This window comes from Equus asinus, chromosome 13 (assembly GCF_041296235.1).
Source record: "Equus asinus isolate D_3611 breed Donkey chromosome 13, EquAss-T2T_v2, whole genome shotgun sequence".
Lineage (NCBI taxonomy): Eukaryota > Metazoa > Chordata > Mammalia > Perissodactyla > Equidae > Equus > Equus asinus.
Window position 1 is genome coordinate 42,258,345 of NC_091802.1, and position 19,527 is coordinate 42,277,871.

General features: G+C 37.7%; 1 protein-coding gene across 9 annotated transcripts in view; it reads right to left on the bottom strand.

Moving 5' to 3' along the window:
* Positions 1–19,527, bottom strand: part of BRCA1 (BRCA1 DNA repair associated) — a 55,865-nt gene that overhangs the window by 34,044 nt on the left and 2,294 nt on the right. For 5 of the 9 annotated variants that reach the window (XM_070483375.1, XM_070483373.1, XM_070483371.1 and 2 more), the window contains exons 3-9: positions 15,123–15,176; positions 6,352–6,429; positions 5,318–5,406; positions 4,604–4,743; positions 3,473–3,575; positions 1,737–1,782; positions 413–489 (exon numbers count right to left, since the gene is read on the bottom strand). In XM_070483375.1, coding sequence (XP_070339476.1) covers positions 413–489; positions 1,737–1,782; positions 3,473–3,575; positions 4,604–4,743; positions 5,318–5,406; positions 6,352–6,429; positions 15,123–15,176 — 587 coding nt within the window. Of the gene's footprint in view, positions 1–412; positions 490–1,736; positions 1,783–3,472; positions 3,579–4,603; positions 4,744–5,317; positions 5,407–6,351; positions 6,430–15,122; positions 15,177–19,527 lie in introns of all 9 variants that reach the window. The other 4 variants (XM_070483376.1, XM_070483372.1, XM_070483370.1 and 1 more) reach the window with 1 other exon arrangement.

Here is a 19,527-nt window from a genome sequence, read left to right on the forward strand (position 1 = left end):
ATTTTAACTTCAGAATTCTCCCTACTCATAAACCACATCTCTTACTTTCCTAACCTCTAACAGTGAATTAAAAGCAAACTGTTTGGGCATCAGATATGCAGTACTCTGTTCTATCTTCACACTCATCCTCCCTATATTTAAATACCAGTATGCAAAAGATGAAGCACAAACATATCAATTAAAAATAAAAGGCAACAACCAGTCACACAGGGTACTATTATAATCACATCAGTCTAGTGCCATTGAAATAGATCAGGCTGTACCATGACATCTGAGAAAGAATGATATTCTAGCTCTGCCAAGAGATGTGAATTATAAATGTCCCAAATGGTCTTCAGAATAATCTAATTACAGTACTGCAACTAACCATTCTTTCTTCACTACCTGTTAAGTTGAGAAGATTTGCCATTACCCTTTTTTGTAGGATTCAAACTGGCTTCAGCCCTGGCTCCTTGAGGAGTGATTTGTAACAATTCGTGGTCTCCCAAACTATGGAGAAAAGACAGAAGCCTTAATGAGAAACACTAGTTATATGCCCACAGAGTTGTCAAATGAGCAAGATGAAGCATTCTAGGGCTGCAATAAGCGGATCAATTTGATTCACTTTTTGAAATCTATTCTCTCCTTTAGTAACTTCTAGTCAAAATGGAATGGTCAAAGACTCAGGACACACAGTCACAAAAATCACAGCAGTAGTGTAGAACATTGCTTTATGGACACACAAATGAGAACCAAAATTTAAATGACAGCTAGAAGACAAAGACAAAAGACAGTAAAGAAAAACCCAACAAAACTTAAAAGTATATCTAAATAAAGGGAACACTGGGATGGAGGAGACATTCCAGTGGAGGCAAAGAATGCACCACTTGCCAACACTGCCTTCTGCGCTTCTTTTCAGGCTAAAAACCATTTCCTTCTAATTCAAAGATTAGGAAAAAGCCATCTGCAAATAAAATCTGATTGGCAATGACACCATCATTGTTCAGATAAACCATCACAGATCTCAGGGTCAAACGATAATCCTATGGAAAGTAATTTGACAGGTAACCCAGCTGAGAGTTGTTTGTAGATTATCGTATAATTTATATAGACAAAGTTTGAAGGATAGATGGAATTAAGGAACAGAGGAAGGAAAGAAGTGAAAATAAGAGTCCTCTAATGTTTTCACCTGCCACAATTCCCACTGTGTCAATATTACTGTACATGAGGAACTAAGCTAGAGCACAACCTGCTACTAGAAGCAAGTCTGTGTGGAGTTCTACTGATATTTTAAGCTCTTACAGACTCTTTAAGAAATCAAATGGGCCAGCCCCATGGCGGAGTGGTTAAGTTCACATGCTCTGCTTCAGCAGCCCAGGGTTAGCCAGTTAGGATCCTGGGCACAGACCTATTCACCACTCATCAAGTCATGCTGTGGTGGCATCCCACATAGAAGAACTAGGATGACCTACAACTAGGATATACAACTATGTACTGGGGCTTTGGGGAGGAAAAAAAAAAAAAGAGGAAGACTGGCAACAGATGTTAGCTCATGGACAATCTTCCTCACCAAAAAAAAAAAAAAGGAACGAAAGAAAGAAATCAAACAAAAAGGGTGTTTTCTCAGCTATAAAATGAGCAGATGATCTTTAAGGTCTACTCCAATGCCATGATTCTAACCTAAAGAAATACCAATCCTTAATATTAACTAAATACAAAAATGCCAGCTTCATAGACAAAAGTCCTCTTTGACTCACCTGCAATAACTTGCCTTATTAACTGTATCTTCAGAAGAATCAGATCCTAAAAAAATTCCCCCAATACCCCCAAATAATAAATCAATAAAAGGATTTTTATTGAAAAGGTTAAATTAAAAAAATGTACTTTTTGCAAAACAGATATTCATTCAAGAAATATTTACTGAGCACCCACTCTATGGCAGTAGTGATACACATGTCAGGCAATACAGAGAAGTGGTTACAAGCACAGACTCTGAAGTCAGAATTCCTAGAAATTTCTTAACCTCTCTGTGCCTTAATTTCCTCATCTGTAAAATAAGTATAACAGTAACAAACTCAGTAGTTTGTCATGCGCCGTAAACGAATTAAAAAGTAAAGCACAACAGCGCATGGATTACAGTTAAGTGCTCCTAAATATTCACCCTTAATTATTTTGATTATTTTTATGACACAACATGTGTCATCTATGAACTTAGGATCTTAAGAGGAGAAAAGACATACAGATAAGTTCAAGAGAATCCAGTAAGTGCTGTAGAAAACATATAGTGGTACTTGGGAGCCCAAAAGAAGGGCACTATTTTCAATTATAAATATATTGTATAAGATAAGACAATTAGAAAGACTTATTTGAACGGAGCTCAGCTCTTCTTTTTTTTCTTTCCTTCAAAGATTTTATTTTTTTCCTTTTTCTCTCCAAAACCCCCCAGTACATAGTCATATACTCTTCGTTGTGGGTCCCTCCAGTTTTGGCATGTGGGACGCTGCCTCAGCGTGGTCCAACGAGCAGTGCCATGTCCGCACCCAGGACTGGAACCAACGAAACACTGGGCCGCCTGCAGCGGAGTGCGCGAACTTAACCACTCGGCCACGGGGCCAGCCCCTCAGCTCTTCTTAAAAGTCTTTCTAGAGGCTGGCCTGGTGGCGCAGCGGTTAAGTGCACACATTCTGCTTCGGTGGCCCGGGGTTTGCCGGTTCGGATCCCGGGTGTGGACATGGCACCGCTTGGCAAAAGCCATGCTGTGGTAGGTGTGCCACATATAAAGGAGAGGAAGATGGACATAGATGTTAGCTCAGGGCCAGTCTTCCTCAGCAAAACGAGGAGGATTGGCAGAAGATGTTAGCTCAGGACTAATCTTCCTAAAAAAATAAAATAAAAAAGTCTTTCTAGTCTAGGGACCGGCACCGTGGCCGAGTGGTTAGGTTTGTGTGCTCTGCTTCGGCAGCCCAGGGTTTCTCTGGTTCGGATCCTGGGCGCGGACATGGCACTGTACTTCAACTACCGCACGTCAAGCCATGCTGAGGCGGCGTACCACATGCCACAACTAGAAGGACCTACAACTAAAAATATACAACTATGTACCAGGGGACTTTGGGGGAGAAAAAGGGAAAAAAAAAATCTCAAAAAAAAAAAAGTCTTTCTAGTCTAGTACAATTTATCTTGGATCCTGCCAAATGCTGTAGCCAAGTCATCATGTTCTTTCCTATCCCTACTCTCCATCTTTCCAAAATATATTTACACATACTTAAAACCAGACAGCCTTCCTTTTGCTCTCTTTATAAAGTAAGGTTCTTCAAGGTGATAGCTGCATCTTTTACGTTATTTATAACACATCATAAGGCTAGTAAAATTATTTTATTTTCACTCTCCAAAGCTTCCTGCTGTTGTATAAATTACGACCAAGGTTTTTGGTAAAACTGTAAGACAAAGAATCCAGCAACCATTATTCTAAACTTACAAAATCTGAGACTCTTACCCAATTCAATGTAGATAGACTTATTCTGAGGTTGTATCTGTTGCTTTGTCCTCAGAGATCTCACAATTCCAAGGTTAGAGAGGTGGACACTAAGACTGGTTTCCTGCTAAGCAGTAAAGAATGATCAACTAAGTGTTAGCCAGTTCTGTGCTTTTTTTTTTTCCTGAAGGGAAACTTGAGGTCATGGACAAAACAAATAGACCATAATCAATTAGCTAAAATTTATGACACCTGGAAAAAACACTTGGCAAACTACACACCAAAATGTATGAGTTACGTGTGGTTTGAATATTTTTTCCTCTCTCTGTTGTTTTAAATTTTCCTAAACTGAACAGGTATTATCTGTAATTTTTTGAAGTATGAGAAAAGCATATTTGGAAGCTAATACTTGATGTCACAGTATAAAAAGGGAATGAGATTCATTTAGTACACATTTCCAATCACATGATAACAGGGTTGGCAACTAAGAGAAAATAAATTTTAAAAAAGGATGAATGAAAAGAATAAAAACCCAGCAATCTTGAGAATGTTCAATACGAGAAAGAATATTTTAAAACCCAACATTACTCTGATGAAGCTTTCCTTCTTCTTTTTGAGCACTTCAACATCTACTGAAAAATGAATGCTGGTTCCAAGAAAACTATTATTTTTAAGATCTCCATTATTCATTTATATACGAGTAACAACTGAACAAATAACTGCATTTTCTTTGACAATTATACCTTTTAAGTTGAAGCAATTTTCAAACATTAAAAACTGATTTTTCTTTTCCTCAGACAACTTTTCACAGGAAATTAGAAGATACTTCCTTATGCCTGGAGAATTGCCAGAAGATTGTTATTTTAAAAACTAGCAAGCTTAAAACCGTCAGTGACCAGGTGGCTATTTTAGACACACATCAGAATGGGGGAAGCAGGGGAAGGGCCTGCGAGGTCTCTCACCCACGTTAGGTACACGGACCCTCTCTCAACTCCTCTAACTCTTGCTCATTACAACACTTGCCTAACCACTTTATTTACCACCTCACCTTGTTTAGCGACTTTTTACATACACCCATCAGTATCTACCACATTCACTAATTCACAATGCTCAATGAAGAGATGTTACCAGAATAAACGAAAATGGCTTTACCAAGGTAGGATTTTCAGGTTCACTCTGTCGATGTCTTTTGGCACGGTTTCGGTAGCCCATACTTTGGATGATAGAAACTTCCTCCTTTAGACGCTCAGGAGAGTCATTTTCCTTTTTTGAAAAGCTATAACTATGTGCAACTATGAATTACAAGGGAAAACATTATTTTTGTCGTTAGAAAAAAAATGTGTTAATTGTAATCAAAGAACCAAGAGAAATCCTGTGTATGCTCTTTGTTGTATTAAGACAAAGCATTAAAGGTTTTTAAAAATCAACTTTGGAAATTCTACTTCTAGGAACAAACACACAGACTGCCAAAGTTATTTCTACTCCTTTGTTTCCACCTCAATACTAACAAATTTGCCTATTAATACCATATTTCACTGAATCTAAGATATCAATGATGTCAGATGGACTATCATTTTCTCTATCACTAAGAAAGAAAACATACAATTAAACAATGACACACCACTGATAGTAAATTGCTCCCAATTTTGGAGATGTTAAAATGTGAAAAATGTGCATCTTAGGATTGATAAAGTAAGATGTGAGACCAGTGAGAATGATTTAAAAAATAGATTACAGATTAAAGAACTAAAATTAACCTAGACCAAAAGTTCTTATCACCTATTCATAGAAAATAACTGCACAAACTTCCTGAGTTTTAATGGAAAGTCACTTGAGTATTGGCCCCTGGGGCTATGCAACACTTACACTGCAGTCCTGTGTCAAGTTCAAAAGCATGAATGATTCTCAACAGCTCTTCAACAAGTTGACTAAATCTTGTACTTTCTTGGAGGCTTCTGAAATTAAATTGTTTGAGAGACACTTAGCAAGTGATTATCAGCTTTTTAAGAATACTAAAATAAAGAAAGACATGTAAACAAATTTTTTAAAAGATACAGCAACAGAAAAACCATATTCAAAGAACAGAGCCATTAGTGACATTACACTATAATCAAAACATCATTGACATCAGAATAAACTGTGTGGCAGTATTGATTGCTTTTATAATTTTTTCTGCCATTTGAGTCTACCAAAAGCCTACAACTATCTAAAATACAATAGTACTCTGAATCCCTAGTAGATATAAATCCATTGCACAGAGAACTTACAATTCTTAACATTTGAACCCCATCCACCCAACCTCTCACTTTAACCTCTCAGTGATTTCTGTCAAACCACGATTATATTATTTTGAAAACACAGATAGATAACAATGTCCAAAGAGAGATTTCACTTAGGAAAGTTGTGATACAATATAATCCCTTTATTCCTTTAAATATCTGAGTGACTATTATGTGCCAAACACTGGAAAAACAATATTGACTGAGGCAAAGTCAGTGCCCTAATAGAGCTTACATCCTGGCCAGAGGGTCTCACAACATACATTGTATGTGTGTAAACAATTAAGTAGAAATAAATGCAAAGAAGAAAAATAAAAGCAGAATCAGGAGACAATGGGGGCAGGGTGGTACGGTTCTACTTTACACAGGACTGCAAGTGCTTGCACCATCCAGAAGCATTAGAAAAACGCAATGAATTGCCATATCTATATAAGGCAGACATACCATAAAACTTGCATAAAAATGACTTTAGAAATAATTTACCCTGTCAGCTAAAGACCCTTTTATACATTTTTCTGCTGATGAATAGTTTGATAGGAAAAGCAGCTGTCTTATTAAGGAATTTCTACTTTTTCCCGCTGTTGTTGCTTCCAACCTCCCATCACTACCCAAATTATATACCTTTTGGTTATATCATTCTTACACAAAGGACACTGTGAAGGCCCTTTCTTCTGGTTGAGAAGTTTCAGCATACAAAATCTATAAATCACACAGAATGAAAAGAACAATTCAAGTTACTTTTTTTTGTAGACAGAATATTCAAAAGGCAAGTAGCCATGAAAAGATAATCTCACAACTGCCCTTATGAGACACTTTAAAGGTAATGGCAGGTGAATTACAACCAATGTCTTCCTTTAATTGTTTTTAGATGCTGCATAAGCATAAAACCAAACTACATAAGGCATGATCTATGAAAACTGAACTTACATGCATATGGCTTACTGTTACGACCAAATAAAACTTATTAAAAAGTTAATATGGCACATTTAATGATATATTCATAATTATTTCATGCTGCATAATCAGACATGAATGGTAAGTAGTTCAATTACTTTAAAAACTCAGCGCCTCACTACAAACCTACAGTAATCAAGGCAATGTGCTACTGTCATAGGATAGACAAAGACATCGACGGAATAGAATTGAGAGTACAGAAATAAACCCATACGTCTGTGCTCAATTGATTTTCAACAATGGCAGCAAGACAATAAAATGGAAAAAGAATAGTCTTATCAACAAATAGTGACAGGACAACTAGATATCCACATGCAAAAAAATGAAGCTAGATTCCTACCTCACACAATACAGAAAATTAACTCAAAATGGATCACAGAACCAAATGTAAGAACTAAAACTATAAATCTTTGTGACTTTGGGTTAAGCAATGATTTTTTTTTTTTAAAGATTTTATTTTTCCTTTTTCTCCCAAAGCCCCCCGGTACATAGCCGTGTATTTTTAGTTGTGGGTCTTTCTAGCTGTGGCATGTTGGATGCTGCCTCAGTGTGGCTTGACGAGCAGTGCCATGTCCACGCCCAGGATTCGAGCTGGTGAAACCCTGGGCCGCCAGAGCATAGTGCACAAACTTAACCTCTTGGCCACAGGGCCGGCCCCAAGCGATGATTTCTTAAATAAATAAACACCAAAAGCACAAGCAACCAAAGAAAAAAATAGATACGTTGAACTATATCAAAAAACTTTTGTGCTACAAATAACACTATGAAGAAAGTGAAAAGACAATCCACAGAATGAGAGAAAATACTTGCAAATCACTTGATTCGGAACTTACATCCAGAATATATAAAGAACTCTTTTTTTTAATAAAGATTGGCACCTGAGCTAACATCTGTTGCCAATCTTCTTTTTTTTCCTTCCTCTTCTTCTCAAAGTCCCTCAGTACATAGTTGTATATTCTAGTTGTAGGTCCTTCTGGCTCTGCTATGTGGGATGCTGCCTCAGTATGGCTTGATGAGTGGTGCTACGCCCACACTCAGGATCTGAACCAGTGAAACCCTGGGCCGCCAATGTGGAGCACAGAAACTAACCATGGGACCGGTCCTATATAAAGAACTCTTATAACTCAATAATAAAGAGAGAAATAACTCAAAAAATGGGCAAAGGATTTGAATAGGCATTTTATCCAAAGGAGATATACATATTGTCAGCAAGTACATGAAAAGATGCTCAAGATCATTATTCATCAGAAAAATGCAAATCAAAGCCATAATGGGGTGTCACTTTATACTCACTAGGATGGCTATAGACAAAAGACAGATAAGTATTGGAGAAGATGTGAAGAAAGTGAAATTCTCACTCACTGCTGGTGGAAATATAAAATGATGCAGTCACTTTGGAAAACAGTTTGGTAGTTCCTCAAAATGTTAAACATAGAGCTACCATATGATTCTGTAATTGTACTCCTAGGTTTCTTCCCAGGAGAAACAAAAACTTAAGTCCATGCAAAACTTGTACACAAATGTTCACAGCAGCATTATTCATAATAGCCAATAGCCAAAAAGCAGAAACAATCCAAGTGTGCATCCACTGATGAACAGATAGACAAAATGTGGTATATCCACACAACAGAATATTATTCAGCCATAAAAAAGAATAAAGTACTGATACAAGCTACAATATGGATGACCCTTGAAAACATTGTGCTAAGTGAAACACGTCAGACGCAAAAGGCCACATATTGTATGAGTCTATTTATATGAAATGTCCCAAACAGGCAAATCTATAGAGATAGAAAGTAGATTTGTGGTTGCCTAAGAAGAGGTGGGAGGTGGGACTGGAGGGTAGATGCTAATGGGTACAGGGGTTCTCTTGGGGGTGATGAAAATGTTCTAAACTTAGATTGTAGTGATGGTTGCAAACTCTGTTAATACACTAAAAAAACCTGCATTGTACATTTTAAGAGTCTCATGCTCTACTGACTGAGCTAGCTGGGCACACATGAATTGTACAATTTAAATGAGTGAATTTTATAGCATGTAAATTACATCTCAATAAAAATGTAAAAAACAAAAAGCCTCAAGGCAGGAAGAAAACGTGTTCATTTTTATATTCACAATGCCTGATACAGTGTCTGGCATAACCACACTGCTCACTAGAAGCTTAAGGATGAAGAAGGCTACAGCCTTCTGAGATACTCGGGCTTTTAGAACAGCTCTGAATGTAGAACAATTTTGTTGGTTGTCTCAGACAATAGGTATGGCTAAGACTTGAAGAACATATGCAACATATTCTAAGTCAGTTTCCTTAACAAAGGAAAACACTGTTCCCATTGGCTTGTGATGTCTATAAAGATCCATGTTCCCTTAGGAAGAAGACAAAAGAAGACTGAAGAGAAAAGAAAGGTAGAAAGGAAAAAAGGGAAGAGAGCAGTAGAGAGTGCTGTGGTGATGATAATTAAACGCAGTGATTCACTCATACAACCACTATTTACTACACGTCCGTACTGTTGTAGATGCAGGGGATACAGTGGAAAAGCAAAACAAAATCCCCGCCATTATAAAGGACATAATATTCTGGTGAGGGAGGTAACTGGCGAAGGGAGTAGAGAGCAGACACTGACACTGAAGAGAGCCAGGAAGGAAAAGATTAAGGGAGCTGAAAAGAGAGTGGAAACGGTGAGTCAACAGACACTTACAGACTCCTTTTTACTGGCCATGCATTGCCTCTCTTAATCCACATAACAATTACCTGCATTTTACTGTAGAGACTTGTCTCAGATCACACAGTAATCAAGAGGTGAAGGTGCTACTGGATCTGGGGTTGAATTGCAGCAAAGCCCATGGTCTTTCTACAGAAAAAGTGAATGTAGGCAGGTATGGCCAAGGAGACTCAGGGGTCCTTCTTGTCCTATACGGATGCTTTAACTGCCACCTTGCACTCAACAACAACTCTGTAGTTTCGGGGACAGGAGTGTTAAAAAGCTACCTGCGCTGCGCTCCGCTGCAGGCGGCCCAGTGTTTCGTTGGTTGGAGTCCTGGGCGCGGACATGGCACTGCTCATCAAACCACACTGAGGCAGCGTCCCACATGCCACAACTACAAGGACCCACAACGAAGAATATACAACTATGTACTGGGGGGCTTTGGGGAGAAAAAGGAAAAAAATAAAATCTTTAAAAAAAAAAAAAAGCTACCTGCACTGTTTATAAATTCCCTTTAAAGATCCACAGAACAGAGGCTACCACTCCTTGAGAAGATGCAAATACCACCTGTACTCTATCATAATGGCTCTAGGAGGCATCAATGCATTACACTGGCAAATTCAACAGTTCAGAGTAGGGGTAGGGAGGGGATTCCCTGAACACAGTACTGCAGAATACAGTAGCTAAACTACAGCGACAAGCTAAGCTATCAAATGTTGTAGCCTGCGCAATGATTAGATAAATAACGCAGAGGAACTAGGTATGTAGAAATCAACCAGGATATGGATTCCAATCTTTCTTTATGCTAGAAAAAGAAGAGATGCATAAAAGCTGTTAACTAAATTCAAAAGAGAAAATGAACTTGTACATGACTTGAAAAGACTGAGTTAAGGAAAATATTGACAGATCAACAGAACACTGGCATATCTTTCAGGACTCAGAAGAATTTATTAAATTCTGTTTTAGAGCTCTGGGAAATCTATGTGATACGCTAATTAAATGAGAACATTTATAGATTATAGATTATAAGTTCTATACGAGGTTATCAGTGAAAAGGTCTGAGACAAGTTTTGGGCTTCTTGGATTTCTAAAGCCCAGACACTAAGGACAGGCAATACAGTTTTTAAACAAATGTAGTATGTTTTCTGAAGGGTGGCTCCAGCTTTTTAAGAAAAAGCTGATGGAAAATAGTAAAATCACAGTGCCACAAACTAATTTGGAGGAGTTTTCAGAGTACTCATTTTGAGCACATCTATACCCTGAGCGACTTAACAATGTTATGGAAACTCATCTAATTTTGAGTTGCTTGTTCAAGTCTATCCTGGCAGGAAGCAATAAATTAATAGTTCTGGGGCCGGCCCCGTGGCCGAGTGGTTAAGTTTGCTCGTTCTGCTGCAGCAGCCCAGGGTTTTGCTGGTTCGGATCCTGGGCGTGCACATGGCACCACTGGTCAGGCCACGCTGAGGCGACATCCCACGTGCCACAACTAGAAGGACCCACAACTAAAATATACAACTATGTACTGGAGGGATTTGGGGAGAAAAAGCAGAAAGACAAAAAAAAACGATTGGCAACAGTTGTTAGCTCAGGTGCCAAGCTCTAAAAAAAAAAAAAGTTCTAAGTCTAGCCAAAATAAAAGCAAGGTGACTTTTGGCTGGCTTCGCTTATATTGGGTACCCTGGATTCCTGTCAACAGAGCTAAGATTATGGACCAATATATGGTCCTAGTTAAAGGAAATAAAGGGAGCCAGCCTGGTAGTGCAGCTGTTAAGTGTGCACGTTTCGCTCTGGCAGCCCGGGGTTCACCAGTTTGGATCCCGGGTGCAGACATGGAACTGCTTGGCAAGCCATGCTGTGGTAAGCATCCCACATATAGAAAGTAGAGGAAGATGGGCATGGATGTTAGCTCAGGGCCTATCTTCTTCAGCAAAAAGAGGAGGATGGCAGCAGATGTTAGCTCAGGGGAAATCTTCCTCAAAAAAAAAAAAAAAAAAAGGAAATAAAGATCCCGAGAGCTCCACAGCTTACCATCTCAACATTCACTTAATGTTACTGGTCCCACTAAACCTTGTCAGTTTCTATAATAAAGCTCTGTTTTCTTGATCAAACCTCGTCTTACTTTAGATCCAACAATTAAGAATCTATCTCAAACTCTTCATCTGGGAGATTCTGCCTAGGTTCCTTGCCCAGTATCCCAGTCCCATGGGTCAAGGCTCCTGTCTCCTAGGGAAAAGAATCTTACCCCTAACCCTCAGCCTCCTATGGCTGGATCCCTACTACTTTTCTTCCCTTATAACCACCACTCTAAACTTCTGTTCATTTCTGCTGCTAGCCTCCTGAGAGACTATATTCAACCTACTTGCTAGATTATCCATCTCTTGCCTATTTCTAGATCTCTGACATACCGACTCATGGCAAGGGTCCAGAATTCCCAGATATCATGATCTAATGTATCTGGCCATCAAACCTCCCTGACACTGACTTACCAACTTATCTGGATCTCCTCAGTTAGCTGACTCCAAGACTTGCCTTACTGGGTCTATCTAGTCTTTAGACCTCAGCCATCCCCGGTCTGGTCCCTCTTAGTATCCTTCTAGTAAGTATATAGGAAAGTTATCATTCCAGAACACTGCTTCGCAAACTTTAATGTGCATAAGAATCTCCTGAGGATCTTGTTAAAATGCGGATTCTGATTCAGTAGGTTTGGGGTAGGGCTGGGATTCTAGCAAGTTCCCATGTGATGTAGTTGCTTCAGGCCCATGAGTCCCTCTCTGAGTAGTATGTTCCTAGAGCTGTGTTGTCCAATACAGCAGCCACTAGCCACACGTGGCTATTGAGAACTCAAAATGTGGCTAGTCTGAACTAAGGTGTACTGTAAGTATGGAAAAACACAGGCTGTTGCAGACTTACCACAAAAAAAGAATGTCAAGTATCTCATTAATATTTTTTATATCGATTATATTTTGAAATGATAAAATGGTCATAATTGGGTTAAAATATATAACTATAATTTCACTTTTTTTTTAGTAATCTATTAGAAAATTGAGGGGCTGGCCCTGTGGCCAAGTGGTTAAGTTCACGTGCTCCGCTGCAGGCGGCCCAGTGTTTCGTTGGTTCGAATCCTGGGTGCAGACATGGTACTGCTCATCAAACCACGCTAAGGCAGCGTCCCACATGCCACAACTAGAAGGACCCACAACGAAGAATATACAACTATGTACCGGGCGGCTTTGGGGAGAAAAAGAAAAAAAAAAAAAAGAAAAGAAAATTGAAGTTACATTTATGGCTCATATTATATCTCTTTGGACAATGTGGTTCTAGATCTTCCAAAAAGTATTACACATTTCATCAGTTGTTTGGAAACTGCAAGCTAATGCATGGAAAGCCTAAGTAATTTTTTTCTAGACAAGTACTATTATCTTTTCGTACATCTCATGAAAGATTTCAGAACTATAGGCTCAGCCTGGTCAGTAAAACAGTTTTATCATTAGCAATTAGAATTCATCCTGAGAAAACAGAATTAATACAATTTATGCTTGGGGTTTTTTTCCCCAGCTTTCTTATCATGTAGATCAAGGTGTTATTCAGGTTATAAAGGTTTTACAAAAGAGATATCATGAAAAAGTTGATCTATCACATGGGCACTATACTAAACTTGTAATTCTAATGTATCATTTAAACTATGGCTGGTTCTTCTGCTTAGGAGTTGCAAGCTTTTCTCACTCTCCCCCAGCTGTCAACTTTAACCTTCTCAAACTCAACAGATGTCTTCACCTCCAACTTCACCGAGCTCAAACCACTTCACCTACCCCCTGCCCTACCTCAAAACCTTTCTGTAGAATTACTCTCCTTTTCCTTCATGACTGTTTATAAATAACTATTTCTCTTTCCTGCATCCATCTTCTATTTCCAACCCTTCCACCTCCTCCTGGACCTTCTCTCTCTTGCGAATATCATCCTCTCTGAGGGCTCCTCCCTCTTCTAACACAACTCCTATGCACACATGCAAAGTTAGTTTCTTTTTGCTGGACATATTCTACTTTCTTCTCTTTGCACCTTTGCTCATATTATTTCCTCTGCCTGTAAATTCCTTCTTCCACAAGCTCTCAAAGTAATGAATGTTCATAATCTAATCTATTCTTTACTCACTATAATACTGAGTATTAATTACTCAAGGTGACAGGAAAGCATACAGTACATTTCAGAATGATTCTCATCAAGAAACAGTGAAGTCCCAGGATTTAAAAGGTTAATCTTCAGCTCTCTATAATTTTTTAAATACTGAGACTTTTACATTTTGTTTAACAAAAGTATTGATCTACAAAGAAATTGGTCTTACACGTTTAAGAAGCTTCCCACTAGAGGCCACAGAACTAAAAATTCTCCAAGCAGAGAGACAAAGCTATGCTGCCCTGGCACCTGACCAGAGAGAAAGGCCTGAGAAATCAGAAAGAAACTGTTGGGAACAGATCTAGGCCACTGGGGTGACATAGGAAAGGGGCAAGAGACAGTGGAAATGGGCTCTGGACCCTTGCTGGGACCGATGAATGGGAAGAATAAGGTAGAATTCTGAGGAAGGAAAGGGCCAGTCAGCTGGCAGACTTGTGCTCAGAGGATATGCCCTCAAAGGGAACAGGTTTCCTTCAGCTTCAGCCAGCCCTCATTATCTTTAACACAGAAGCTCTTCACATTTTTTAGATTATGGGAATATTCGCAGAATCTGATGAAAATTATAGATTGTCTTCCTAGAAAACTGCACATTTTTTAATACAACTGAATTTAAATTCAATATAATTCCAGGAAATTCATGAAAACCATTCACAAATCCTAAGTTAAGAACTCTTAAATTCAAAAATTTCTGAGAGGATAGATAAGAAATTGATAACTGTGGTTGTTTCTGGGGCGGGAAGGGAGAGACAAAGGTTTTGGGGTGGGAGGGAAACATGCTTTGCATTATATTAACCTTTTGTGCTAGTAAACTCATTACTATGGACATTGCTTGCTTTTTCAATTAAAAAAGAAAAAATACTTAAAAACAAATAAGTTGGCTTTCAGGGCAAGTCTTAATCTTAGCTTAACATCAGGAAAGGAGAAAACCCCCTTGTTTCACTAAATCACCTAACAAACTTTTTCTGAAATTCTTCCATCAAGAAACACTTTCTATGCAGAAGTCAAATTATAATATTGTACACCTGAAATTTATATAATGTTATAAACCAATGTTACCTCTATTAAAAAAAGAAACATTTTCATTTCAATGGGCAAGATTCTTAAAAATGTAAATACAATCTGAATCATTGGTATGAATGAATTTCAGCTTAAATATAAACCAATATCAGATCCTTTCCTATCTTCACAAGGATTATGAACCAGGCAAACACTGAATCTTAGAAAGGGGAAAGCAAAAGGACATGCAGAAATGAACAGGAAGGATGAAACAATTTGCTTGTTTCACAATTGTTTGCAATCTGCTTTCACCCATGGACACAAAAAGCAAATAGCTGTTCAAAGTGATTTCATACCCCACTAGATAAATGCGCCCATATTTTACAAGGAACTATGGCTACAACCAACTTAAGATGACTTTCTAAGTACTCTGTGAGGCAGAATGAAATAGTTAGATTTTTCTTTTTCACTTAATTGAAGAAGCTAAAGCTTTTACAAAGTTAGGTGTTTCCTCTGCTATGAATAAGCACAAAAGATAATAATGGAGCCACATAAAACATTCAAACTTACTTGCAAAATATGTGGTCACATTTTGTGGAAACGGGCTCTTTGATCAACTCCAGACTAGAAGGACAGGAAAAGAAAATAAATGAGGTTCAATAATTCATTCAAAAATAAATATATTCTTAGTAAATAAGTTCATCTTTAAACTGCTATAAAGGAGTCAAGATAAGGCTTTAAGTTTCTTCAGTAAATATTTATTAAATGTCTGCTGTGCTAGGAGCCAAAAATACAATATGATCCTTATCCTCACTGAGCTTTCAGACATCAAAACAGAATATATCAATTTTTAATACTCTATACTATCTTTAACATCTCAAAGATTAGCTGATATTACTCATATTAATTAGTTTTCACAGACACAGTTTTGTGCGCTATCATTGTAGATGCACATCCTATCTTAACTAAACTTTAAGCTCCACAAAGACAAAAACTTCTTGTATTTCTTTTGGATTCCTTACAGCAGTTTTCTGCATGTGATTGCCTTTTTATTTTTAATTTCTTAATATAAAAAATTAAGCACTTACACAAATAAAAGAGTAAAATGAACTCCATGTACCATCACCCCATTTCAAGAATTATCAACTCACAGTAACTTTATTTCATACATAATAACACCCAAAGTCCAGATTATTTTAAAATAAATCCAAGCCATCATATCATTTCATCTATAAATATTTCAGAACACATCTTTAAAAGATAAAGACTTTTTTAGCATAACCATGAAACCATCATTACTCCTAAAAAGTAATTTCCTGGGGGCCGGCCCCATGGCCTAGTGGTTAAGTTCAGTGTGCTCCACTTTAGTGGCCCACGTTCGGTTCCCAGATGTGGACCTACACCACTCATCGGCAGCCATGGTGTGGCAGCAACCCACATACAAAATACAGGAAAACTGACACAGATGTTAACTCAGGCAAATCTTCCTCAAACAAACAGAGAAAAATTGGCAACAGATGTCAGCTCAGGGCAAATCTTCCTCAGCAAAAAATAAATAAATAATAATTTCCTTAATATCATCTAATATGTGATTAATGTTCCAATTTCCCTGTCTCACAAAAATTTAATAATTAAATCTATTTAAATCAGGATTCGAACAAGATCCACACATTGCATTTGGTTGATATGTCTCAAGTTTCTTTTAATCTATAGATTTCCCCTCCTTTTTTCTCCTTCGTCATTTATTTTAAAAATACAGAATTTCCCACATTCTGGATTTTGCTAATTGCAACCCTATGATGAGGTTTAACATGTTCCTCCAGCCTCTGTTTCCTGTAAACTAGACCTACACGCTTGATCAAATTCAGGTTCAATGTTTTGACAAGAACACTTTACAGGTAGTACTGTGTACTTTCATTACATCACTTCAGGAGGTACATGATGTTTGGTTTATGATTACTTTGTAAAAACAATCTAACAAATACTCACAGAAGAAAATTTAGAAAATAGAAAATAGAAAAATTTGGAGAAAACACATCATGCAAATTCCCATCCCCACCCGTCTATCCACAAAATCCCAAGGCCTTCCTGAAATTCATTCATTTACTAATATAACAAGTATTTATTGAGTATTTACTAAATGCAAGCACTGTTCTTGGAGAAGGAAATAGAGTAGTGAACAAAACTGCCTTCACAGAACTTACATTCTAGTTGTGGGAGACAGTTGATTGAGAAATAAACAAGAACATATGGGAATAGTGCTAAAAAGAAGAATAAAGCAGGGTAAGGAGGATAGGGAGTGCAATGTGTGTGTGTATGCGGGGAAGCGTATACAGGATAGTCAGGAAAGGCCTCACCGAGAAGGTGACATTGGCAGACAGCTGAATAATGTGAGGAAACAAGCTGTGCAACAACTGGGGGAAGAATATTCCAGCAGAGGGAGCAGAGAAGACAGACTCTGAGCAGGACCATGCCTGGTGTTTCTGAAGGTTAGACTGACAGGATGGAAAGATCAAGGGGGAAGCAGTGGTAGAAGAGGTCAGGGAGGTCGCGGGAAGGCTGAGCAGGCAGGAACCTATGGGCTATTTTAAGCCTTTAGCTTTTATTCTGCATGAGAGCTTTAGAAACTGATTTTTAGTAAAGTTCAGGCAGGACATCAAAGAACAGGTAACCTGTGTGACAGGAATGTGGTTCTTTTCATTAAATGTTTAACTTTTTAGAAAAGGATCACAAGAAAAGCTGGGGACAACAGCCTCTTTGTGAAGGGCTTGGTAACACAACTCTTGTAATCATGTGGTTTCTGATGCAGCACAGCGCACCGAAAAGAAAAACACCAGAGTGAGTCAAAAGGCTGGATTTCTACTACCAGGTCTCTTTATTAGCAGAGTGACCTCAGGCCAAGCACTCTACCTCAACCTCAGTTTCCTTCTCTGTCACCCACTCTACCAGTCTCTTCAGGCTATTGTGAGAATAAAATTAAATGCTACTTGGGAAACTGTTCACAACTTGAGATGACTTGTACCAACGTCAGTATTATTATTGGGACTGAATGTGATTTTAAAAAGAAAAACAACCTGACAAAGAGAACTCTCATTTGTTACTAAGTCACTATTCCTGAGACAAGATAGACACCAAGGAAATTCTCAGTAAAAGAGAAACTGGATTTAGCTGTGATACCAGATGGCTTCCATTCTCACCACTGACTCACTTCTGAAATAATTATATTTCAGTATGGTAATTATAAGCCAAGCTATACAAACATACTGTAAACACAAATTTCAAACACATGAAAACTCCAAAACGTAAAAAGGTAATGACTGTTGAAGGAAAAGCTTGAAGAAGAAATGGGAATGCAGAGAAAAAAATTAAAATACTCCTCTTCCAGGTCCTGATGACAGGATATGTTTACCACAAAAGTGATTCAAATATTTTAAACACTTTTCAAACCAGGCAATATTTTAGGCTCACCGCATATCTGCATTTTGAGCTTCCAACATGGATAAGAGATTAGAAAAAGCAGCTTAAGTCAGGTTGGAAAAACAACCACCACCCACCAGGATGCACACTGTAGCAAATTCTTCTGAAACTCAAAAATTTTACGTCATGTAAAAAGTTAAAAGGAACCAACTACCAGAAATAAATGCCAATAGTGACTTAGAGGCCGGTAGAATGAATTTTAGCTTCAGAGACCTCAAAGAAGCTGGAAACCTATCTTACAGCTACCATATGCAACAGTGTTTCCAGTCACAATCAGGAATCATTTATTAGACATAAGTGCAAACTGTACTGTTCTGGGCATTGTAAAAAAAAAAAAAAAAAAAGTGAAGTAGGTATGATTCCCATCCTAGAATAACCTATTTAAATGAATTTAAGGTTTAATAATGACTAAGATGAACAGCTTTAGCTAAAAAACCTGTCTTTTTAATAGAAAACTGATACCAAAAAAACAGCTAGAAAACACACAATAGTTGACTGAAAATGAAGATTTAACATTAACTTTTATTCTTGTATCTTTAATTTTTATGTATCTGAGTTTTTTAATTGATGGTTTAATTTGCCAGAATGAAAAAGAACATTACGTTTTTATGACTAAGTCCCATGGAAATGTAAAATAAATGGACCCAAATCCCACACTATTGAGGAGTTTTTGATTATTCTTTGTAATTATCTTAAGTTTTATGCTTTTCCAAAAGCAATTTTTTTTCCCACATTGTTATTTCCTGCTTCTCTGGCTCTGATGTTTTAGGCTGTAAATCCGTTTAGCTCTTATTTTTGTTTAGCTGAAATGCTGAGGGGCAAGGGAGAGGGGAGTTACTTATAAATCTTGTATCTCTCTGAAAACACAACCTATATTTTCTGCGATGCTATTTACTTGATTTCAAATATGAAAAACAACTTTCATGAAACACAAAGGAAAATTTATGGAAATTTTTTTTCATGAAAAATTTCCTTGCATTTACTCTTCTGTTTTGAAGGCAAGGGCATACGGGCAGCTTTCCAATTTATTTTTTGAATGTTACCGACCACTAACCATCACCATATTAAAAACCACTAAACTATCAAAGAAGCAATTTAGTTTATTATTTAATACCTTCAACAAATGTTTACTGAGTGACTTCTATATCCCAGGTACCTTTCTAACTACTGAGGTTATGGAAGTAAACAAAACAAATAAAAATTTCCACCCCCGTACAGTTTATATTCTGTGGGAGTAGAGAAAAGGACAAATAAATTATATAGAAGGTCAGATAGTAACAAGAGTTATGGAGAAAAATAAAACAGGAAAGGTAGATAAAAAGTGTGTTGGGGTGGAAGTGTTACAATTTTAAATAGGGTTGTCTGGAAATGCCTCTTGGAAAAGGTAGTATTTCAACGAAGATTTGTCAGGGGAAGAACATTCCAGGCAGAGGGAGGAGGAAGCATTTCAACGAAGATTTGTCAGGGGAAGAACATTCCAGGCAGAGGGAGGAGGAAG